Source organism: Melospiza melodia, chromosome 3, assembly GCF_035770615.1.
Source record: "Melospiza melodia melodia isolate bMelMel2 chromosome 3, bMelMel2.pri, whole genome shotgun sequence".
NCBI lineage: Eukaryota > Metazoa > Chordata > Aves > Passeriformes > Passerellidae > Melospiza > Melospiza melodia.
Genome location: NC_086196.1, coordinates 20,382,566 through 20,399,287, shown reverse-complemented (window position 1 = coordinate 20,399,287; position 16,722 = coordinate 20,382,566). Strand labels below are relative to the sequence as shown.

At 41.1% G+C, this 16,722-nt stretch overlaps 1 protein-coding gene across 3 annotated transcripts in view; it reads left to right on the top strand.

The window, feature by feature from the left end:
* The first annotated feature begins 340 nt into the window (after nucleotides 1-340).
* ATAD2B (ATPase family AAA domain containing 2B) overlaps nucleotides 341-16,722 on the top strand; it is a 73,109-nt gene continuing 56,727 nt past the window's right edge. For all 3 annotated transcript variants that reach the window (XM_063150917.1, XM_063150918.1, XM_063150916.1), the window contains exons 1-2: nucleotides 341-496; nucleotides 15,436-15,590. In XM_063150917.1, the coding sequence (XP_063006987.1) occupies nucleotides 341-496; nucleotides 15,436-15,590 (311 nt within the window). The remainder of the gene's footprint in view (nucleotides 497-15,435; nucleotides 15,591-16,722) is intronic.

Below are 16,722 nucleotides of genomic sequence, written 5' to 3'. Positions count from 1 at the left end.
GCGCCGGGGCCGCAGCGCCCCCCGGCGGCGACTGGCGGGGGCGGCGCGGAGCGAGCAGAGAAAGGGAGCAGGGACAGTAATGGCGGCCAGTTAGAGCCGGGCTGAGCCCGAGAGGCGGCGGCGACAGCGGCGGGAGGAGCCGGCGCGGCTCCGGTTGCGTCTCTGCCCGGCAGAGCGGCTTCCCCGGAGGGCTTTTCTTCCTTCCTCCTTCCTCCCCCCTTTCCCCCCTCTCCCTCCCCTTCCCCTCCCTGCCCGAGCCCCCGCCTGTCCGCCCTCCCTCCCTCCTCCCTCCGCGCCGGCGGCGGCGGCGGCGCCCCCCGTGTCCCCCCTCGCCGGGGCCATGGTGAACACCAGGAAGAGCTCTCTGCGCCCCCTGGGCAAAGCGGCGGCCGCGGCGGCCGGGGCCGGCAGCCATTTCATCTCGTCCCGCACCCGCTCTTCTAAGAGGGGCACCAAGGCAGATGCGGCCGGGCTGGAGGAGGCGGCGGCAGCGCGGGTGAGGACCGGGGGCTCCACGGGGGACCGGAGGGAGGGAGGCGGCGAGGCCGGGGAATCGCTGGGGACAGCGCCGCTGGTGCCACGGCGGGGGGGGGCTGCGGGCACGGGAGCCGGCGGGGGGCGGGTGCCGAGACGGCTGTCGGAGGGACGGTGGGGCCGGCGTCCAGCCCGCGGCAAGGAGGCACCGCGGAGCCGGCAGGGACGCGGGGGGCAGCTGCGGAGAGCCGCAGTCCCGGTGGGGCCAGCGCCGGCGCGGCGGGGGCCGCTGACAGGGGCGGGGGCGGCGGGGACACGGGCGGCGCAGCGGCCGCGGTGCCGGTGCCCGGCGGGGCCGGGGGCGGGCGGGGGTCCGGCGGGGTCCGGCGGCGCGGGGCTCCCCCTGCGGCCGCGCCCGGCGCTGCCGCCGCCAGACAAAAGTTGGGAGCTGCGCCCGCAGCAACTTCGCAATAAACCTCGGCCCGGTTTGGTTTGTGTATGTGTGTGCTTTTTTTTTTTTTTTTTCCCTTTTCCCTAAATGACCTCGATTCGGCTGGCGGCTGCGACGGGAGGAAGCTGGTGTTCAGCAAAGCCCCCCGCCCCGTTATTTGTGGCACGGAGGGTGTGATTTTTGCCGTCAAGTTTAAGTTGAATGTTTTCCCAGCCGAACTCGCTGTGATTGCTTGGGTTAGACGGGCTAACTGCAAGTTAAATTCTACAGCTCGATTTGGAGAATTAACATTTGGTAAATTGTAACTAGAAGAAAGAATTCGGGAGTCTCCTTTCTTCCTTGTCTCTAAACAGCTCTGTTGACAAAACCTGTAATTTTTGTTTTTAATTATCGAAGAATCACAGAATCAATGAGGTTGCAAAAGACCTCTGAGATCATCGAGTCCGACCTATGGCCGATCACCACCTTGTGAACCGGACCATGGCACCGAGTGCCGCATCCAGCCTTTCCTTCAACACCTCCAGGGCCGGTGCCTCCACCGCCTCCCTGGGCAGCCCGTTCCCAATGTTTAGTGATCCTGTCTGTGAAGAAATTCCTCCCACAGGAGGAATTGTAGGCAGGACTTTTTCTGTGGTTGATGAAACTTCACGTATTGCTTTAAAGGGATCTTTCAATAAAAACAATAAAAATCAATAAAAGCAACGCAAATATGTAAGTGAAATTTGAGGGTCCGAGTGTTTGACAGTCGTGCACCAACTGACCATGTCCCTGCCATGCAAAGGAGGAAGTCAATCAGCCGATTAGAAAAACAGCAGCAGCAGACAGAGGCATGTCAGAAGGATGTCACCTGGAAAAAACCTCTCCAAAAACCTTTTACCCCATCTATTTGATCTAAAATATAAAGCAAATACAAATCACTGATGAGATATGTATGAGATTGTACCTTCTGTGCTTTTCTTTCAAGTCTTTCATACTTCACAGTTCTTCCCTTCCCCCATCTTACTTTTCCTTGTTCCCTGTTTCTTCCTTGTTTAATTTCAGTGGACTCCTGGGGATGCAGCCCCATAGCTGTAAAAAGCTGTTCTGCTTGTTCTAGTTTGCAGTTTCTGTTTATTCATATCGTGGGTCTTGTGGTTTGTGAAGCAAAGTTTGAAGTAACCCTTACTGGCTTACTTCTCAAGGAGTTTACTGCTGCTTAGAAAACTAGCTTGGGCTTCTTTCCAAGTATTTTTAATTCATAACAGTGTTTTTTTACTACAAATCATTAAAACATTGAAATTATATTAGTGTCATGGTGTAAGGAAAGGAGATTGTGCAAAATAGTGTAAAATACTGTAAACACTTCTCAAGATATTGCCCACACTTCTAAAAGAGCATTTATTCTGAAGTTAAATGTAAATTTTGGTGTATGGGAATGAACTTGTTTCGCTTCAAGTACGTCTCATGTGTTTGAGGTGGATTTTTTCTTCCCTTTTAAGATGTAATTGCCAAATATGAGCAGAAGTTATCCAAGAAGGTTTTTTTTTTTATTTCCTCCATCCAGTGTGTTTTATAAAATATGACTATCTCACTGTATTTTAAAGTTGTTTTTGAACAACTCTTTATTCTTCAGATGTAAGTACTGTCAGCAATACAGTGTCTTTCTGAGCTTCTGAATCTTCTTGAAGTAGTGCCAGAGAAGGATCTCAGTGATTAGGACATGAATAAGTATAGCAGTAGGGAGACAAAGCCTTTGCTTTTGGAAATGACTGTCGGGAGACAGATAGTGAGGCTGTGTTCAGAAAGCGTGCTGGGATTGTCTTCTTGCAGTTGTATTTTTTTTCTTTCCTTTTTTTTTTTTTTTTGCAGTTGACTGAAACAGTCTGTCCTTTCTAAATCTTTTGGGTGTCACATCAGGAAACCAGCCTTGCTACCAGCAGTTAATCGGGTTAATGAGCAGCTAGAGTTTGGAGCTCTGGCAGAGATGGGACACTTCTTGTTTGCAGTGTGTGACTTAATTTTCTTGCATGGAGCTTTTGACTGGGACTCCCTGAGAAATGTTCTTCAGTGGGAATGTTTGCAGCCACCTTTCAGAATGTGTTTTAAAAGATCATTTGTCTGTTCCTTATTAGCAACAAAAACCAAGTTAGTGACCTAATGGCATCCTGTAAGCTGCTGAGTAGACCAGAAGAGGGGATAGGACTTCTCTTCTACCTCTTTTGTATCTATTTCCTTCTTACTTTTTTCCACTTGGCTTTTTCTGATGTACTTTTTTGTGTTGTTTTGGTTTTTTTTTTTTTCCATTTGTTTGGGTTTCTTGCTTATATTTATAAGGATAGGCTTGACTCTCTCCTTTCCCAAGAACTTGACTTAAGTTTCTAGTCTTCTGCTTCAATATTCTGCTGAGTTGTATGTGAATATTGTCCTTTTTTGTTTGATCTGAATCTGGAGGCAACATTTGTGGGAATGGACTGTAATAGTCTAAATGCCTTTATCATGTTCAGTGTATTCCCTCAGTAGTACTCACTCAGCTTGGAGAAAGCAATGACGTCAGGCTTTGAAAAGTAAACTGGTTTGAATTATTGATTGGCGACCACGCAGTCAGTGATGGAGATGAATACGTGTGTGTCTGTCTGCTTACCAGAAGCCAGATTAAAATGAACAAAATCCCTCACTAAATGGATCAAGGAGCCAAGAAGTTTATTGTCTGAGATGATGTCATAGCAGAGTGCATAGGGAGGGTACAGAGGGGAAAAACTGGGCTTTGTTTTCTTCCCGTTTCCAGGACTGATGTTTAGTACTGCACTGTTCAGTAGATTTTGAAGCTATGCTTACATAAATATATATTCTGTTGTTACACAAATTGTACATATGTGTATAAAAATACAGATTCTTTTCAGCATTACAATTTGGGAAGTGTTCTAGCTTTATCTTAAAACATTCTGACAGGAAAAGCTCATCAAAATCTTCTGCAGAGACACAGAATTTTAACACAAGGCTTATAGGTTCAGTGGACTTTGTTCACACTATGAAAAAATTGAGGATCCTGTGACCATAAGTGGTTAAATTTGCACTTTGTGTCTACTGAGGTCTGATGTTTTCAGACACTGAGTTGTGATTGCTGGTAACACTTCTTTGGCAACTGAAATGATTTTTCTTAGTCATCTCAAAGCACAAATCAGAAGTGTTGATCAAGAATTTACTGTGTAATAAACACTTAAATCACGTCAGCGTACTAGTTAGACATTTTAGCAATGTATACAAGGTTAGCTTAATTTAATTAGCCAAGAAAGCATTAGCAGTGCCTTAAGAGCTACTTGAGGGCATGGTGATAATTGTAAGGCATGATCCTCGCTAAAAGCAGTGCTGCCAACATTGTTCAAGTTGCGCGGTGCAGCCCAGAGCTCTCCATTGTGCTTAATCGCTGATGGAGCGATCGGGGGCTGCGGGAGTGACACCGGCACTGCAGCGAGGAAAGGTGCAGAGAAGCAGCGTTTCTGTGCCCTGGGATCCAGCGTGCTTCAGAGTCTCTCACTGTGGTTTCTCAGTCTGTAGCAGTAGAAGTGTTTTCTGATTTTATTAAATTACAAGTTTTACACATAACCAGTAGAGTTTTCTAAAAATCAAGTTTTCCCTTATGAAATACCCTGATTGGCATATTTATTTTCTACATAGTGTCTCATGGTGTTCTGGATGCTCTGGTGTTTAGAATAACGCTATAGAAAAAGTTAGATTTTCCTCCTTTGGCTGGATAAATGACACTTGCTGGCCACCTGTGTGCAGAGCTCTTCAAGAAAAAAGCTCCTGTCCAATATCTGTGTTTTAAAGAACTGCATTGCCTTTGTGTTAGAGTTTGCAGTAGCATCAGTAAAGGTGTTGAGGCTAATGCTTTTACAGTTCTTTGAAATACATCCTGAAATATAAAGCCTTGTGAAGTTATTCCAAACAATTTAATTTAAAGGAGGATTCCCAGGAAAGCTCATCTTTTTGGTGTGTAATAAAATCTCGGGTTCTTTCTGTTTTAGTGGTCTGCTACTCTTTTGGGATTTAGCAGGGAAAAATCAGTGTTCTAAAATGAGTCATGCAGGCCATTCCTTGGCTGTATGGTGTTAATACAGCTGTGAGCAGTGGGAAATGGAGCAATTGTTGGAAGCAGTCTTTGTTCAGGATTCTGTCAAGATACCATACAGTTGGCATTTGTGATCCTTTTGTGGTTCTGAAGGGCTGTCCTGAATTTGAATTCTTACGTATCGTGCCAGATCAGTCTGGGCCCCTCTCAGCAGTCAGGACATGTGAAGTGTCCGTGGTTTGTTTTGGGAGGCAGTGGTGCATCCTGTTCAAAGCTGGCTATCCTTGCTGTCACACTGTTCCAGGGCCTTCAAAGGAAGCAATCCAAGGGCTAATCCAGTGGATGGATAAGACCTCCAAAGAGTACTCAGGAAATGGTGTTGATGTTTTGTGTGCTGTATTGCTTCCTCTGAACATTGGGCTTGTCCCAAAGTATTATTAATAAAAGCTGCTTCTCCAACTACTGTCTCTGTCTGAACTTCAAACAGAAGGTTTGACCCACGGCTGTGAGACAGCCCATGACAATTTTGCAAGAGTTGCATACAGCTTGGGGTTATGCAAGATAATTAGCTCAGGTAATTATATTCTGATCACCTCTATCCCCCTGCAGTTTCAGTTGCATGTAGTATGGTTTTGCACATCCTGCCGTAAATTGTTGAATGTTTGCTATGCTGTGGAAGAGTTTTAATTCCAATCTAATGATGCTTTGAATGATTTTTCTGTAAGACTTTATAAAACCCATCTTGAAACAAAGCATGCAGCAAGTAGACATCAATGAGCTGAAGCTTTCATTGCTGTGAATTTTCAATGCTGTGCTGTTTTGTAGCTGTGACCCTTTGAAAGATTGCTGATTGTTTATTAGATGTTTTAGCTCTAATGGATTGCTTTTTTTGTGGGTAGTATCATTCATGAACCCATTTATTGCAAAGGAAACTGACAATATGTTTTTATCCTTTTTTTGTGTACACTTCATGCTTTGCTGGTTTTTCAAAACAATTTTTCAGTCTGACTTCACTCTTGAAATATTGTCTTCATTACCTTTGATGGGATTTTCATGGTTTATTTTAACCATTAATTCTGGTTTAAATTGTTCAAGTGTTGGTTTGCATTTATACGTGCTTGGATTCTTTTTCTGAATAAATTTAGTTTCTTTTCGCTTGGTAGTTACTAAAACAGGCAACTTTTTCAACCAGTTGTAAGACTAATGTGTACTCTTTTGTAAGCCTTTTCATTTTGCACTGGCTAGGTGTATGCTGTGATAGTTTCAGCTCCAGCTGGGCTAGTTATGAAAGAAGCAGCTTTAGTTCTCCTACTAGAAATACAGAACTTAGAAATGTCTCCAGGTTCCATAGTTCTTGTAGCCTGTACTGAACTTTCTGGTTTTACCTTTGTGCTTCTAGTAGTGTCTGTTGATGGCCTAACTGATGTAAAGCTTTGACAGAAAGTTTGTGTCCAGTTGCACTTGGAGCAGATGCTTTGGTTTGGTTGTTTTTCCTAATGTGGGAAGGGGGCATTTTGCTTTTCTCCAGCCTCCAGTCAGTTCCTTCATTTTAAATGAATAAATAGTTGAGCCAAAACTATTTAAATAACCTGAAATGAAGAAGCTGTTCATTCTCTACATGTGGAAGAGATTACCTGCAGTGAAATTTGTTGCTGTGCTTCAGCAATCCCTCATTTCAAATACTTAATAGCTATCCATTATTATTTCTCTAATGTATCGTTCAGGCTTAAAATTTTGATTTTTTGATGATTTCAATTAATCATCAAGTACATTAATCTCAAGATTTCTATCACAATTGTACGCAGTTTTAATTTTTTTCTCCTTTAAAAATACTGTCTTCAAGTGCATTGCAGCTAGAGGTGCAGAAGTGTTTTTTAATCCCATGTTTTTACCACACGGAAGGCCACCTTCCTAGTTTCTCTTGCTACAGACACTTTTTTGCTTAGCTTACTGAGTCTATTTCCTGGTCATGTCCAAACCTTGGGGAGCAGTCTGGTTCAGGGCTTCTCGCTCTATTTTCCTCTTTGCTAGCCTCATTTACATAATTCTACATCTTTATTTAGGTTTATAGTAGTATTGAAGGAGGCTGTGTCCTATAAGCTTTATTTGGGATGTGACTGTTAAGCAGAAACAAGATGGATTTTCGAGGACTGAGGGTAGGAAAAAACATTTGAATGTTTTCATTTTTTCCACATTAGAATTGTAATCATTCTTGATTGTCAATTCATCACATAAATATAATTTCTACTTTAAAAGTCTTTGTTAACAGAGTCTAGAAACTCACAGAAATGGGTAATGTAGTTCTGACTAAAAATGTGTTGCTTTTATTATTCCTTCAGTGTTGAATAAGGAGGAGCAGTGGTTTTAAAAACTTCCCTTAAGTGGATTTACTAGAAATACTTCTAAGTGAGGTGTGGACCCCATACAGCAAGTAGAGAACTCTTCTCAGTGGGCTGGCTCTTCTGCAGGTGTGTGATTTCACATGTGCTGCGAGCTGGGAGCTCTGTCTGTGAACTTTGCAGTTGTGAAAACAACAGACTCGCCAATATTAATGCTTGCCAGGCCATTTGATCAGCGGGATCAGGATCACGTTACTGGTCCAGCTGAAACTAATCCTCTTCTCCACATCCCCTGGCTTCCCCTTGCCTCCCCTCCATCCTTCTGATTTGATTATCAGCTGAAATTTCACAGTATCATCCTAATTTTGGTGAGGGCGCAGAGAAGAGAGGAGCGCTTGTGGTGAAATGCTTGGAGCGGGCTGCTGCTGATGGGAGGATACACCTCAGCTCACAATTTATGGCCTCTGTCACAGCTTGGCAGGGGCTGCTCTGTGGGTCACTCTCCCTTTCATTGGTGAACCAAGTAACCTGTAGGTTGCAAGAGTTTTTTGTGTGTCACACTGAAGCTGTTGACAGGCACTCACTCAGTATGGATGTCAGAAAGCAGGTGTCTTTTTTCTGTAACAGACAGAGGGAATGGTTGCAGGTGTGAAAATCCCTAATTAACAGTGCTTATATTTTTAACTTGTAAACTTTTAGCTTTTCTCAAAAGCTTTCACATTTATTAAATAACCTGAATTCTAGGGTTGAAGAGTTTGAGGAAATAAAATGGAAATCTGTTGAAATAATAAAGCAGATCTTCCTGAGGAAGAAATACGTTTGGGGTTTTCTTAATCTGAACAAATGGTGAAGAATTTATTATTCTGAAAAGGTCTAGATGATGGTATTCTTTGTGTTCTTAGTGGCTATTATTGACGTGAGCATTGTTCACTAAAAAAAACCCAAAACCTGAACCTGAATGTTAAAAGGATTCAGATCATCCTGCAATTGAGGCATTCTTTACTATCATTACCACTAATGAAATACATCGTTAATAGTTGTTTATTCCAAGATCATCAAGCACTTAAGCATGAACATTATTTTTCCTTAACACCTGTGGAGAGCCAATGTCTGATAAATGACTGTGTGCAAACAAGTGGAAATTAGAGAACTGCAACCAGAAGATGTGTTCTTTTAAGCTGATGTTGTTTTTTTTCAAGCTGTCAGCAAGGTTAATGCATCAGGGCCTTCATGCAACTTGGAGTTCTCACTAAGGTAGTTAATGTGCTCTAATCCAAATACATTTATTTCTCAGCTTCTTGTCATTTGAAGGCTGAGGCAGAATGAATTGGTTTGGAAGGGATGTTGAAGATCATCTCTTCCCAACCCCTTGCCATGGGCAGGGACACCTTCCACTAGACAAGGTTGCTCAGAGCCCCATCCAGTCTGGCCTTGAAGTAAAAGTGCTTTCACACTGGATTTTTAGGACACAAAGGTAGGTGTTCATCCTGCAGCAGTATGTTGTGTACCATCACAAATACAGGGTGCTGCATTATGCTCGACCTCAAGTTCAGTCATGTTCCCTTCTTTCCCCAGACAAGTGTATCAGGTCTTACCTCTTCCCACTAAGCAGTCAGCCAGTTCTCCCCTGCGTGAGGGGCTGGAGGCATTTGCCAGGAAAATGTGCATTGGGGTGGGGAAGAGAGGAGCTTGTGAGGATGTGTTGGTGCTGGAAAGAGTGGGTAGTGTGGTGTGTCATCCTGAAATTAGGGCATATTGTGGATGTGTAAGGCAAGGTGTGGTACCTGGTTTGAGCATGATCATGAGAAAGTTTCAGCTACTTGAAATGTTTGTATCAAACATAAGCAGAGTTTTACTCCTCCCCCCCCCCTTTTATTTTTTGTTAGAAAACTCTAAAACAAAATGGTGAACTTAAAAAAAAAAGAAATAGGATTTGAAAGGATTTATTAGATTCTGGTCAGATGACATGATCACATTATAAGAAAATTATTTTGATCTAGTATGTAGAATTTGCAACCAAACAAAACTTAAAGAGATTATGAAGCCTTCTGATTTTTTAAAACTGCTTAGTATGCCTAGCCTTAAAATGCATTAGCTTAATGTTAGCAAAACCTAGCTCTTACCTAACTCTCATCAATAAATCTTAACACAGATCTTTAATGCAATTACATTTTTAGGATATAATGTTTTAATCCATATTTTTTACCTTTGCAGAAACTGGATACACAAAGGAACAAGTGTCTTTTCCAGAATGACTGGACAGACAGCTAGACAATGTTTTTGATGTATTTTTTGGTGTTTGAAATGCATTATAGTTTCAGTGGAAGCAAGTTATTTTTAACTGACTAGTTATATGAGGGCAAGGATGAGACATGAGCTTAACTAATTGGGGCACATTTTTTTCATGAATAACTGTTTCAGTTTGGAAAGACAATTTTATCTTTTTATACTGTAGGATATAAACGTTTATTAAATGCAGTAAAGAGCCCTGAGTGTTTCAAATCTTTTGATGGACAGCTTATTTCAAGAACTTTGCAGGAGCTGGTAGGAGAAGAGGCACACCAGTTTTTTTCACACGTGTTTTTAAGATAAGAATCCGGACTAATAATCTGGGACATCCAAGAAGAAGTGTTGTTAATCAAAAGATGTATTTTAAATTAGAAAATAGAAAGTTAGAAATAACCAGGAGACCTGGATTTAGTTTCTCTGGTGTTACTAAAAATAAGATTGACATGTCTGAAATTGTTGTCTTTTCAGAGAAGTGGAAGTTACATTTCAATAGCAGAAGTTTGGATTTAACTAAAGGTAGAAGCAGAGGTTTTTGAAAACCTGTGGCTGAAACAGATTTTTTGAAAATGTTTATTTCATTATTATTAAGAGAAAGTAACTTTCAGGGTCTTTTGGGCTTATTTAGTGGGTTAAAAAGAAAAGCTATTTATGCATTTAACAGAATGCAGAGAAATAGGATTGGTCAGTTGAACATTGAACGTCAGTGCATTAATTTTGTGTCTTAGACATGGGAAGAGGCCATAGAAAAAACAGTTACTGCAGTGCTGAAGAGAATGGGTTGAAAAGTTGCCTGAGTGAGGAGCTGTGTGAGCAGTGGTGTGAGTGTTCAGGGTGTGGCAGACACTCAGCAGGGTGTGCCCCACAAACTGTACAGCGAGGACAGCAAGTTTGACCATGGTGGATAACTCAGATATTCATGTCTGCATGCCTGTGTCTGAGTACAGACGAACCTGTGGCAAACCAGACAGTCTTTTTCAGAAATTGCAAGGTGTGGTTGTGGTTTGAATGTTATATCATCTCTTACTTGAGAACTCTGTGAACTTGTGTTCACATGCTTGGAGATGCCAGTGGTAGAGATGGTTTGTACTCATTCTCTGTGTCCAAGACTACTGGATTAGGATTATTTTGGGGTGTTCAGACCAGCAGTTTAAGAAGACTTCTTCTTTGGTTATTCTCTTAGCCAGGAAATTCAACTTAAACAGAAGAAACCCCCCCCCCTTCCCTTCAAAGATGCTATAAGTAATCTTTGTATTTTCACTTGGGAATTAATCAAATGTCATGCTTTAGCCAACTGCTTCCTGTGATACACCTGAAGGCGCTGTCAGTGAGTACTGCCCTGCTATGTGTGTTCTTCAGTCTTGCTGAAAGACTGTGATGGTACAGTTGCTGTTCTAAGAGGATAAATTGAGAAGGAAAAGGCCAGTTTTATTAATGGATTTCTAGTTTGTGTTTTCCAAAACTGAAGTACTTACATGTTTTAAGTAAAACTGTTAGTATCAAATTAGTGTCTTGAAATTTAGGGATGGATGGAGAAGAGACTGCAGGTAATAATGTATAGCAGTGTATTCGTAGCTTGCTCATGGATAGGTATTAAACAGTGTTTCTGTCTTTCTCCTTTTCATACAAAGCAGAGAAAGCATAGAGATAATAGGCAGCTATATATGTTTGCTTGCTTTATTATTCATTTTAACTTTTGTTTCTAGATATATCAGTACCATCGTTCAAGTGCCTTCAGTGAAGCTGTGTTACCAGTTTGCACCCACTGCCTCTGCCTAAATTGACTCTTAGCTCAGCAGCTGATTTGTGGTATTCATTCAGCTGTCACATTCCATTTTACTTTTGAATCCAAAGATAAGACTGTGTTTTGCCAGTCTAGAGCATGGATGGTATCCTGTTAATGCCAGTTATTTCCTTACTGATTTGTAGCAAGAGTTCTTTCTGTAAGAGGTGGTTCTGGTTGTTCTGGATCACAGCTGGAGTTTGCTGGGTCTCTCTTTTCTGTTGGATCAATGCAGTTGCACCAAATTTTGTTTCTTTCTTGTACCTTCTGACACTATGTAAAGTAATTTTTTGATTTTTCTCTGCTTGCTTTTTCTTTGTTGCTTTGGTATGCTTGAAGGCAATTTCTGACATGGTTAAGATTTTATTAATTCATATTCTCTGCATTCTCTCAGCATGTGAGTGTGTTTGCTTCAGTGCCAGTGTTTCATTAGGAGCTTTGAGTGCAGTGCCTTGGTTCCTACTTCTGCAATTGCATTTTTAATTTCTTAATTTTTAAGTTTGATGCTTGTATCATATTTTTCTAGTCCCTGAACATTTTCATGATATCTAATCTGAAGTAATAAGTTTCTGGGTTGAAACTGAAGTGCTATTTTTAATCATTAAAGGTATAAATGGTTTGAGACCCAGTTCCTTGAGGGAGCAAGCTGGCTGCTGTGGAATCGTTAGACCTGTTTTGCTATAAATGGGAGGAAGCAGTGGATAGACTGCTCTCTGTAAAGGCTTCCCAAACTGAAATTAATTTTCTTCTTTGTTCTAGCATATCCCAGTTTGGATAATCTCTTGAGTGTTATGAAAACGGTATCTGTGTTTTACTGTGGGTAGTGAAGGTGCTGGATAGTAGTCTGATTTCATTCCCCAGAGCTTGAATTTTTAAAATTGTCTGTTAACTGGAAAATGGAGCTTGGATTCTTGGTAATGTATTTAAAATTTTAGTGATTTCAACTTTGTAGTGGCTTTGTCACTACTTCATGATAAAACATTTTTTGTGTTAGTTCATCTTACACAGCATGTACTCCAATATAGGTTAATATTTGGACTTGAGTATCTTAAGATTTAACTTGGTTTATACTTGCTGAGTTTGTGCATGGAGTTAATATGCAGGCAAGTGAGGCTCAGCTGAAAATAATAGCCTAAACAAAGAATAACCTAATTAAATAACCCCCTTAATTGCTAGTCTGGTTCCTTAGGCAGCTGCAAGGAACTGATCGCTCACGTGATCACACTGACAGCCTGCTTTTCCAGTTTCTGAAGCTATTTGCCAGTATATGTTCATTTGACAGCATTAGAGTTCTCAAAGATACTCAACTTTTATGAATTTTGTGAATATTTGTAGCAGAAGGAGACCTGAAATAGCAGAATTTGTCTCCATTGTCAGTATTTTGTTTTAACTGCAAGCTGACAGGACAAGATCCTAGCTGAACTTAAGACTTGGGACCAGAGGCAAGGCACTGGAGGAAATGCAGAGAAAGGTGATGATAGGGGACTCTGAGGAGTTTGGCTTTTTGCATGAAAAGGGGTAGAGATGGAATACAGGAACCTGTGCATTACTAATTTCACTGCTGGCAAATAGTTTTTATGTTACTGCTTGTAAAGCTTTGTTATATGCTGCTTCATCTTTCCTAGTTTCATTTTCTCTGTCTTGTTTAGCCGGTTTTAAACTGGTTCTGTGGCTTACCTTGAAACTTTGCTTCTATCCTTCACAGGGGAGCTTGTGTAGTTTTGGAAAGTAGTTACTAAGCAGGGTTGTATTTCTCTAAGTTCACAAGTAAACTGATAATAAAGCAGGAAGTATATGCACAAATACTTACAGTGTTCAGAAGTGAATATGAAAGCTACTAAAATTTTGTACAAAGTTGGTATTTTGTAGTTTCAGAGTGTTATAGAAAACAGCCAGGTGCTGCCCATGTATTTTGTAGGGCTATGCAGGGTGCAGGTGTTTTGCATTTAGGAGTGGTGGTAGTTATTATCTTTTGTACTTGTGTGATCCCTCAGTGAAATGATTAAGATCACCAACAAGGTAGGAATTTCATCTAAAAGAAGGAAAGTGAGCTTTTGAAGCTTGAGTGAGCTGGTCTGCTTTATGGATGGCTCAGAGAAACATCAGAAGAAGATCCGAGGAGGTTGGAATGGTGCTGTGTAGTCAGGCAAGGGAGTGCATGGGCTCTTCTTGTGTCACAGTGATGCTGAGCTGTCTTGTCAAACTGCACCCATACATTTGGATTTCACTTTCTAAATACTGTGCTGTGTTATTCTGTCTTCCTCTCTTAAAAGATAAGCCTTTTTTAAAGTTTTCTGAGTATGTGCCATGTGATGTTGAAGTATCTGGAGTACAAATCAGATTGTTGTTGTTACTAAGCCTGATGAACAAATGGGACTTCTGTGGTTATCTCCTCGTGTTTAAGTAAAACTATCTCTTTGTCATAGTTCAAGTTCTTACTAACAATTCCTGGACCTTAATATTTGAAAATTGGTTCTCTATTGTTGCAATAAAGGATGTTCAGTTTTTGAATCATAGAATGGTTTGGGTTGGAAGGAACCGTAAAGATCATCTAGTTTGAAAACCCTTGCCATGGGCAGGGGCACATTCCACTATCCCAGGTTGCTCGAAACCGCATCCAACCTGGCCTTGAACTCTTCGGGGATGGGGCAGCCACAGCTTCTTTGGGCACCCTGTGCCAGTGTCTCACCACCCTCACAGGGAAGAATTCCTTCCTAATATCTAACCTAAACTTGTCAACTGTCGGTTTGAAACCATTCCTTGTCCTATCAATACATGCCCTTGTTAAAAAGTCCCTTTCCAGCTCTCTTAGAGTCCCTTTAGGTACTGGCAGGTTCTTTAAGATCCCCCTGGAGCCTTCTCCAAGCTGAACAACCCCAATTCTCTCAGCCTGTCTCCACAGCAGAGCTGCTCCAGTCCTTGGATTATCTTTGTGACTTTCTCTGGACTCGCTCCAACATTCCCATGTCCTTCATATATTGTGGGCCCCCTGGCTGGACACAGGACTCCAGGTGGGATCTCAGGAGTGGGGGCATAGGCAGGGAGAATCCCCTCCCTTGACCTGCTGCCCATTTTGCTCCTTTTGGCACTTTGGCTTTTTGGGCTGCAGGAGCACAATGTGGGGACCTTCTTGTCAAGCAACACCCCCAAGTCTTTCTTTCCTGGGGTGCTCTCCGTCAGTTTTCCACCCAGCCTGTACTTGTGCTTGGGATGTGCTTGCCGGACCCAGATGCAAGAGCTTGCGCTTGGACTTGTTAAACTTTGTGAGGTTTGCCCAGGGTCCCGCTGAATGGCGTCAAGAATGTTTTGATGAGCTAAAATTTGTAGTTAATAGAATCCTCGTTTTATGTTTTGTTGTGGTAGTTCATCTAAATAGAAGCAGATCCTCTGAAGTTTGGTGTCTGTCTATTTTTTGTGTACCTTGCTACTGTCTTTGAGTTTCTGTCTCTGTTACCTTTGATAAATGCAATGGAAAAAAGGCCCCTTTTGGTGTACTGTTTAGGCGCTTTTTAAAAGGTGTTAAGAGTAATGTGGTTAATGTGCATAATGATGTTAATGAACATATTGGACATCTCCTGGCTATGTGCTGGACAGTTTGATGGGTAGAACAAGGTACTGGAAAACTCTTACAGAAGGAAAATGTTTAAGCATTTTAAAGACAAAAACAATATCAGCAGAATAAATCATTGCTGTGGTTTTAAGTGTCTTAATTTTTCACAGTCCTTTTCTCTCTTTATGGCTTTACTATCTCTTTTGCAAGTAAGGTGAGAATAGCAGTGTCGTGTATCATACATAAAAAACACAATGAGTTATACAAACAATACTTGTTCAGAAATACAAGAAAACTGTTATAGGAGTTTAATACTTGAAATGAAATATTTTCATAGTTTCTGGTAATTTTTCAGAATAAACACTTTTAATATTGTACACAAATTGGTCACTGAGAGTTTGACAGACACTTTCCTTTTACTGAGCTCTGAAGCTTACCCTTTTTCTGTAAGGATATCTGCAAATGAGCCAAGTAAGTATGATCTGATGCTTTTTTTCTTTTCAGAAAGATGAAGGTAGTGATGCTAGTTTGAGTGATAGCCACATATCTCCTCCTGCTAAACGTACCTCAAAACATGCTGATCCTGTGGGCAAAGACAAATCAAAATCACGCGGTACTGGGCAGAGAGAGGAATGGAGCATCTCAACTGGACAGTCCAGGTAATTGGTGCCAAAAGAAGAAGGAACTTACACCAATTTTTTTCTGTGTTGTTATCCCATTTATGCTAGTTCTGTAGTCAGCTGCAGCTCAAGAGTGTACTTTTGAAACATGTTATTTTTACAAAATTTTCTTCATTTTAAGACTCCAGGAATGTGGATTGCATCAATTGTCTCATCTGTGTTTCCTTTCCGTGCATATTTGTACAAAAAATAGAAAGTAATTTTATTTGAGATGCAGTCTGAATTTTGGATTCTTGATGCATCCAAATTTAGTAATGTAATTGGTATTTTTATGTACTCAAGCTATAAGAAGACATGGTATTTTAATTAGGGAATCAGTGTTACCATCTTTAGGGAATGGGTAACAGTCAAGTTTATTTCTATTGTTCTTCAGCCTAATAAGTAAATTTTACTGAATATAGCCTCAGTCTTTCCACATTTTTGTAACTTGGAGCAGAAGTAATTAATTTTATTTTATAAATGATTTCATAGTATTTTACAAAGCATTCTTGTATTCATAAGGTTCCTCACATGGTTACAGGTAACTATGAGACAATGTACACAGTATGTTCCTGATCCATGAACTTTCAGTTAATACTGATTATTTTGCAGATATGTATTTCATATTTGTGTACATGTCAAAATCATGCTTGAAATGATTTGTATGTAAGAGTGACTGTAAGTCACTACTCCACTTTTGACTGCTAGGATGAAATTTGCTTAAAAGCTGTGTAAATCTCAAGATAGATTTACCTCTTCTTATTCTTATTTTTCTCTTTTAAAACAGAATGAATTAAATCTAGCATATTAATGTGCCATGGTAATTGGGAATGTATTGAAACTTGTGCACCTTCTGTTTCTTTTGTTTCTAAGAGTAGACTTGTACTGGAGCTCCTAGAAATGTCAATATACAAAAAGAAATATTTAATGCAGCTGGGAGAATTTAGATAGTTATGTCAAATGAAATTTGACCAGGGTACTGAAAATCATATTGTTGCTCATTTAGAACCCACTGCAGTGTGTCTTTGCATCTGAAGTTTTATGTTGGTTCTGCCAAAATCCAAAGCACTGTGCTTAACAGGGATCTTCAGTCACTAAGACTTTTCCCAAAAGTTCTGTTACTTCTACTGGT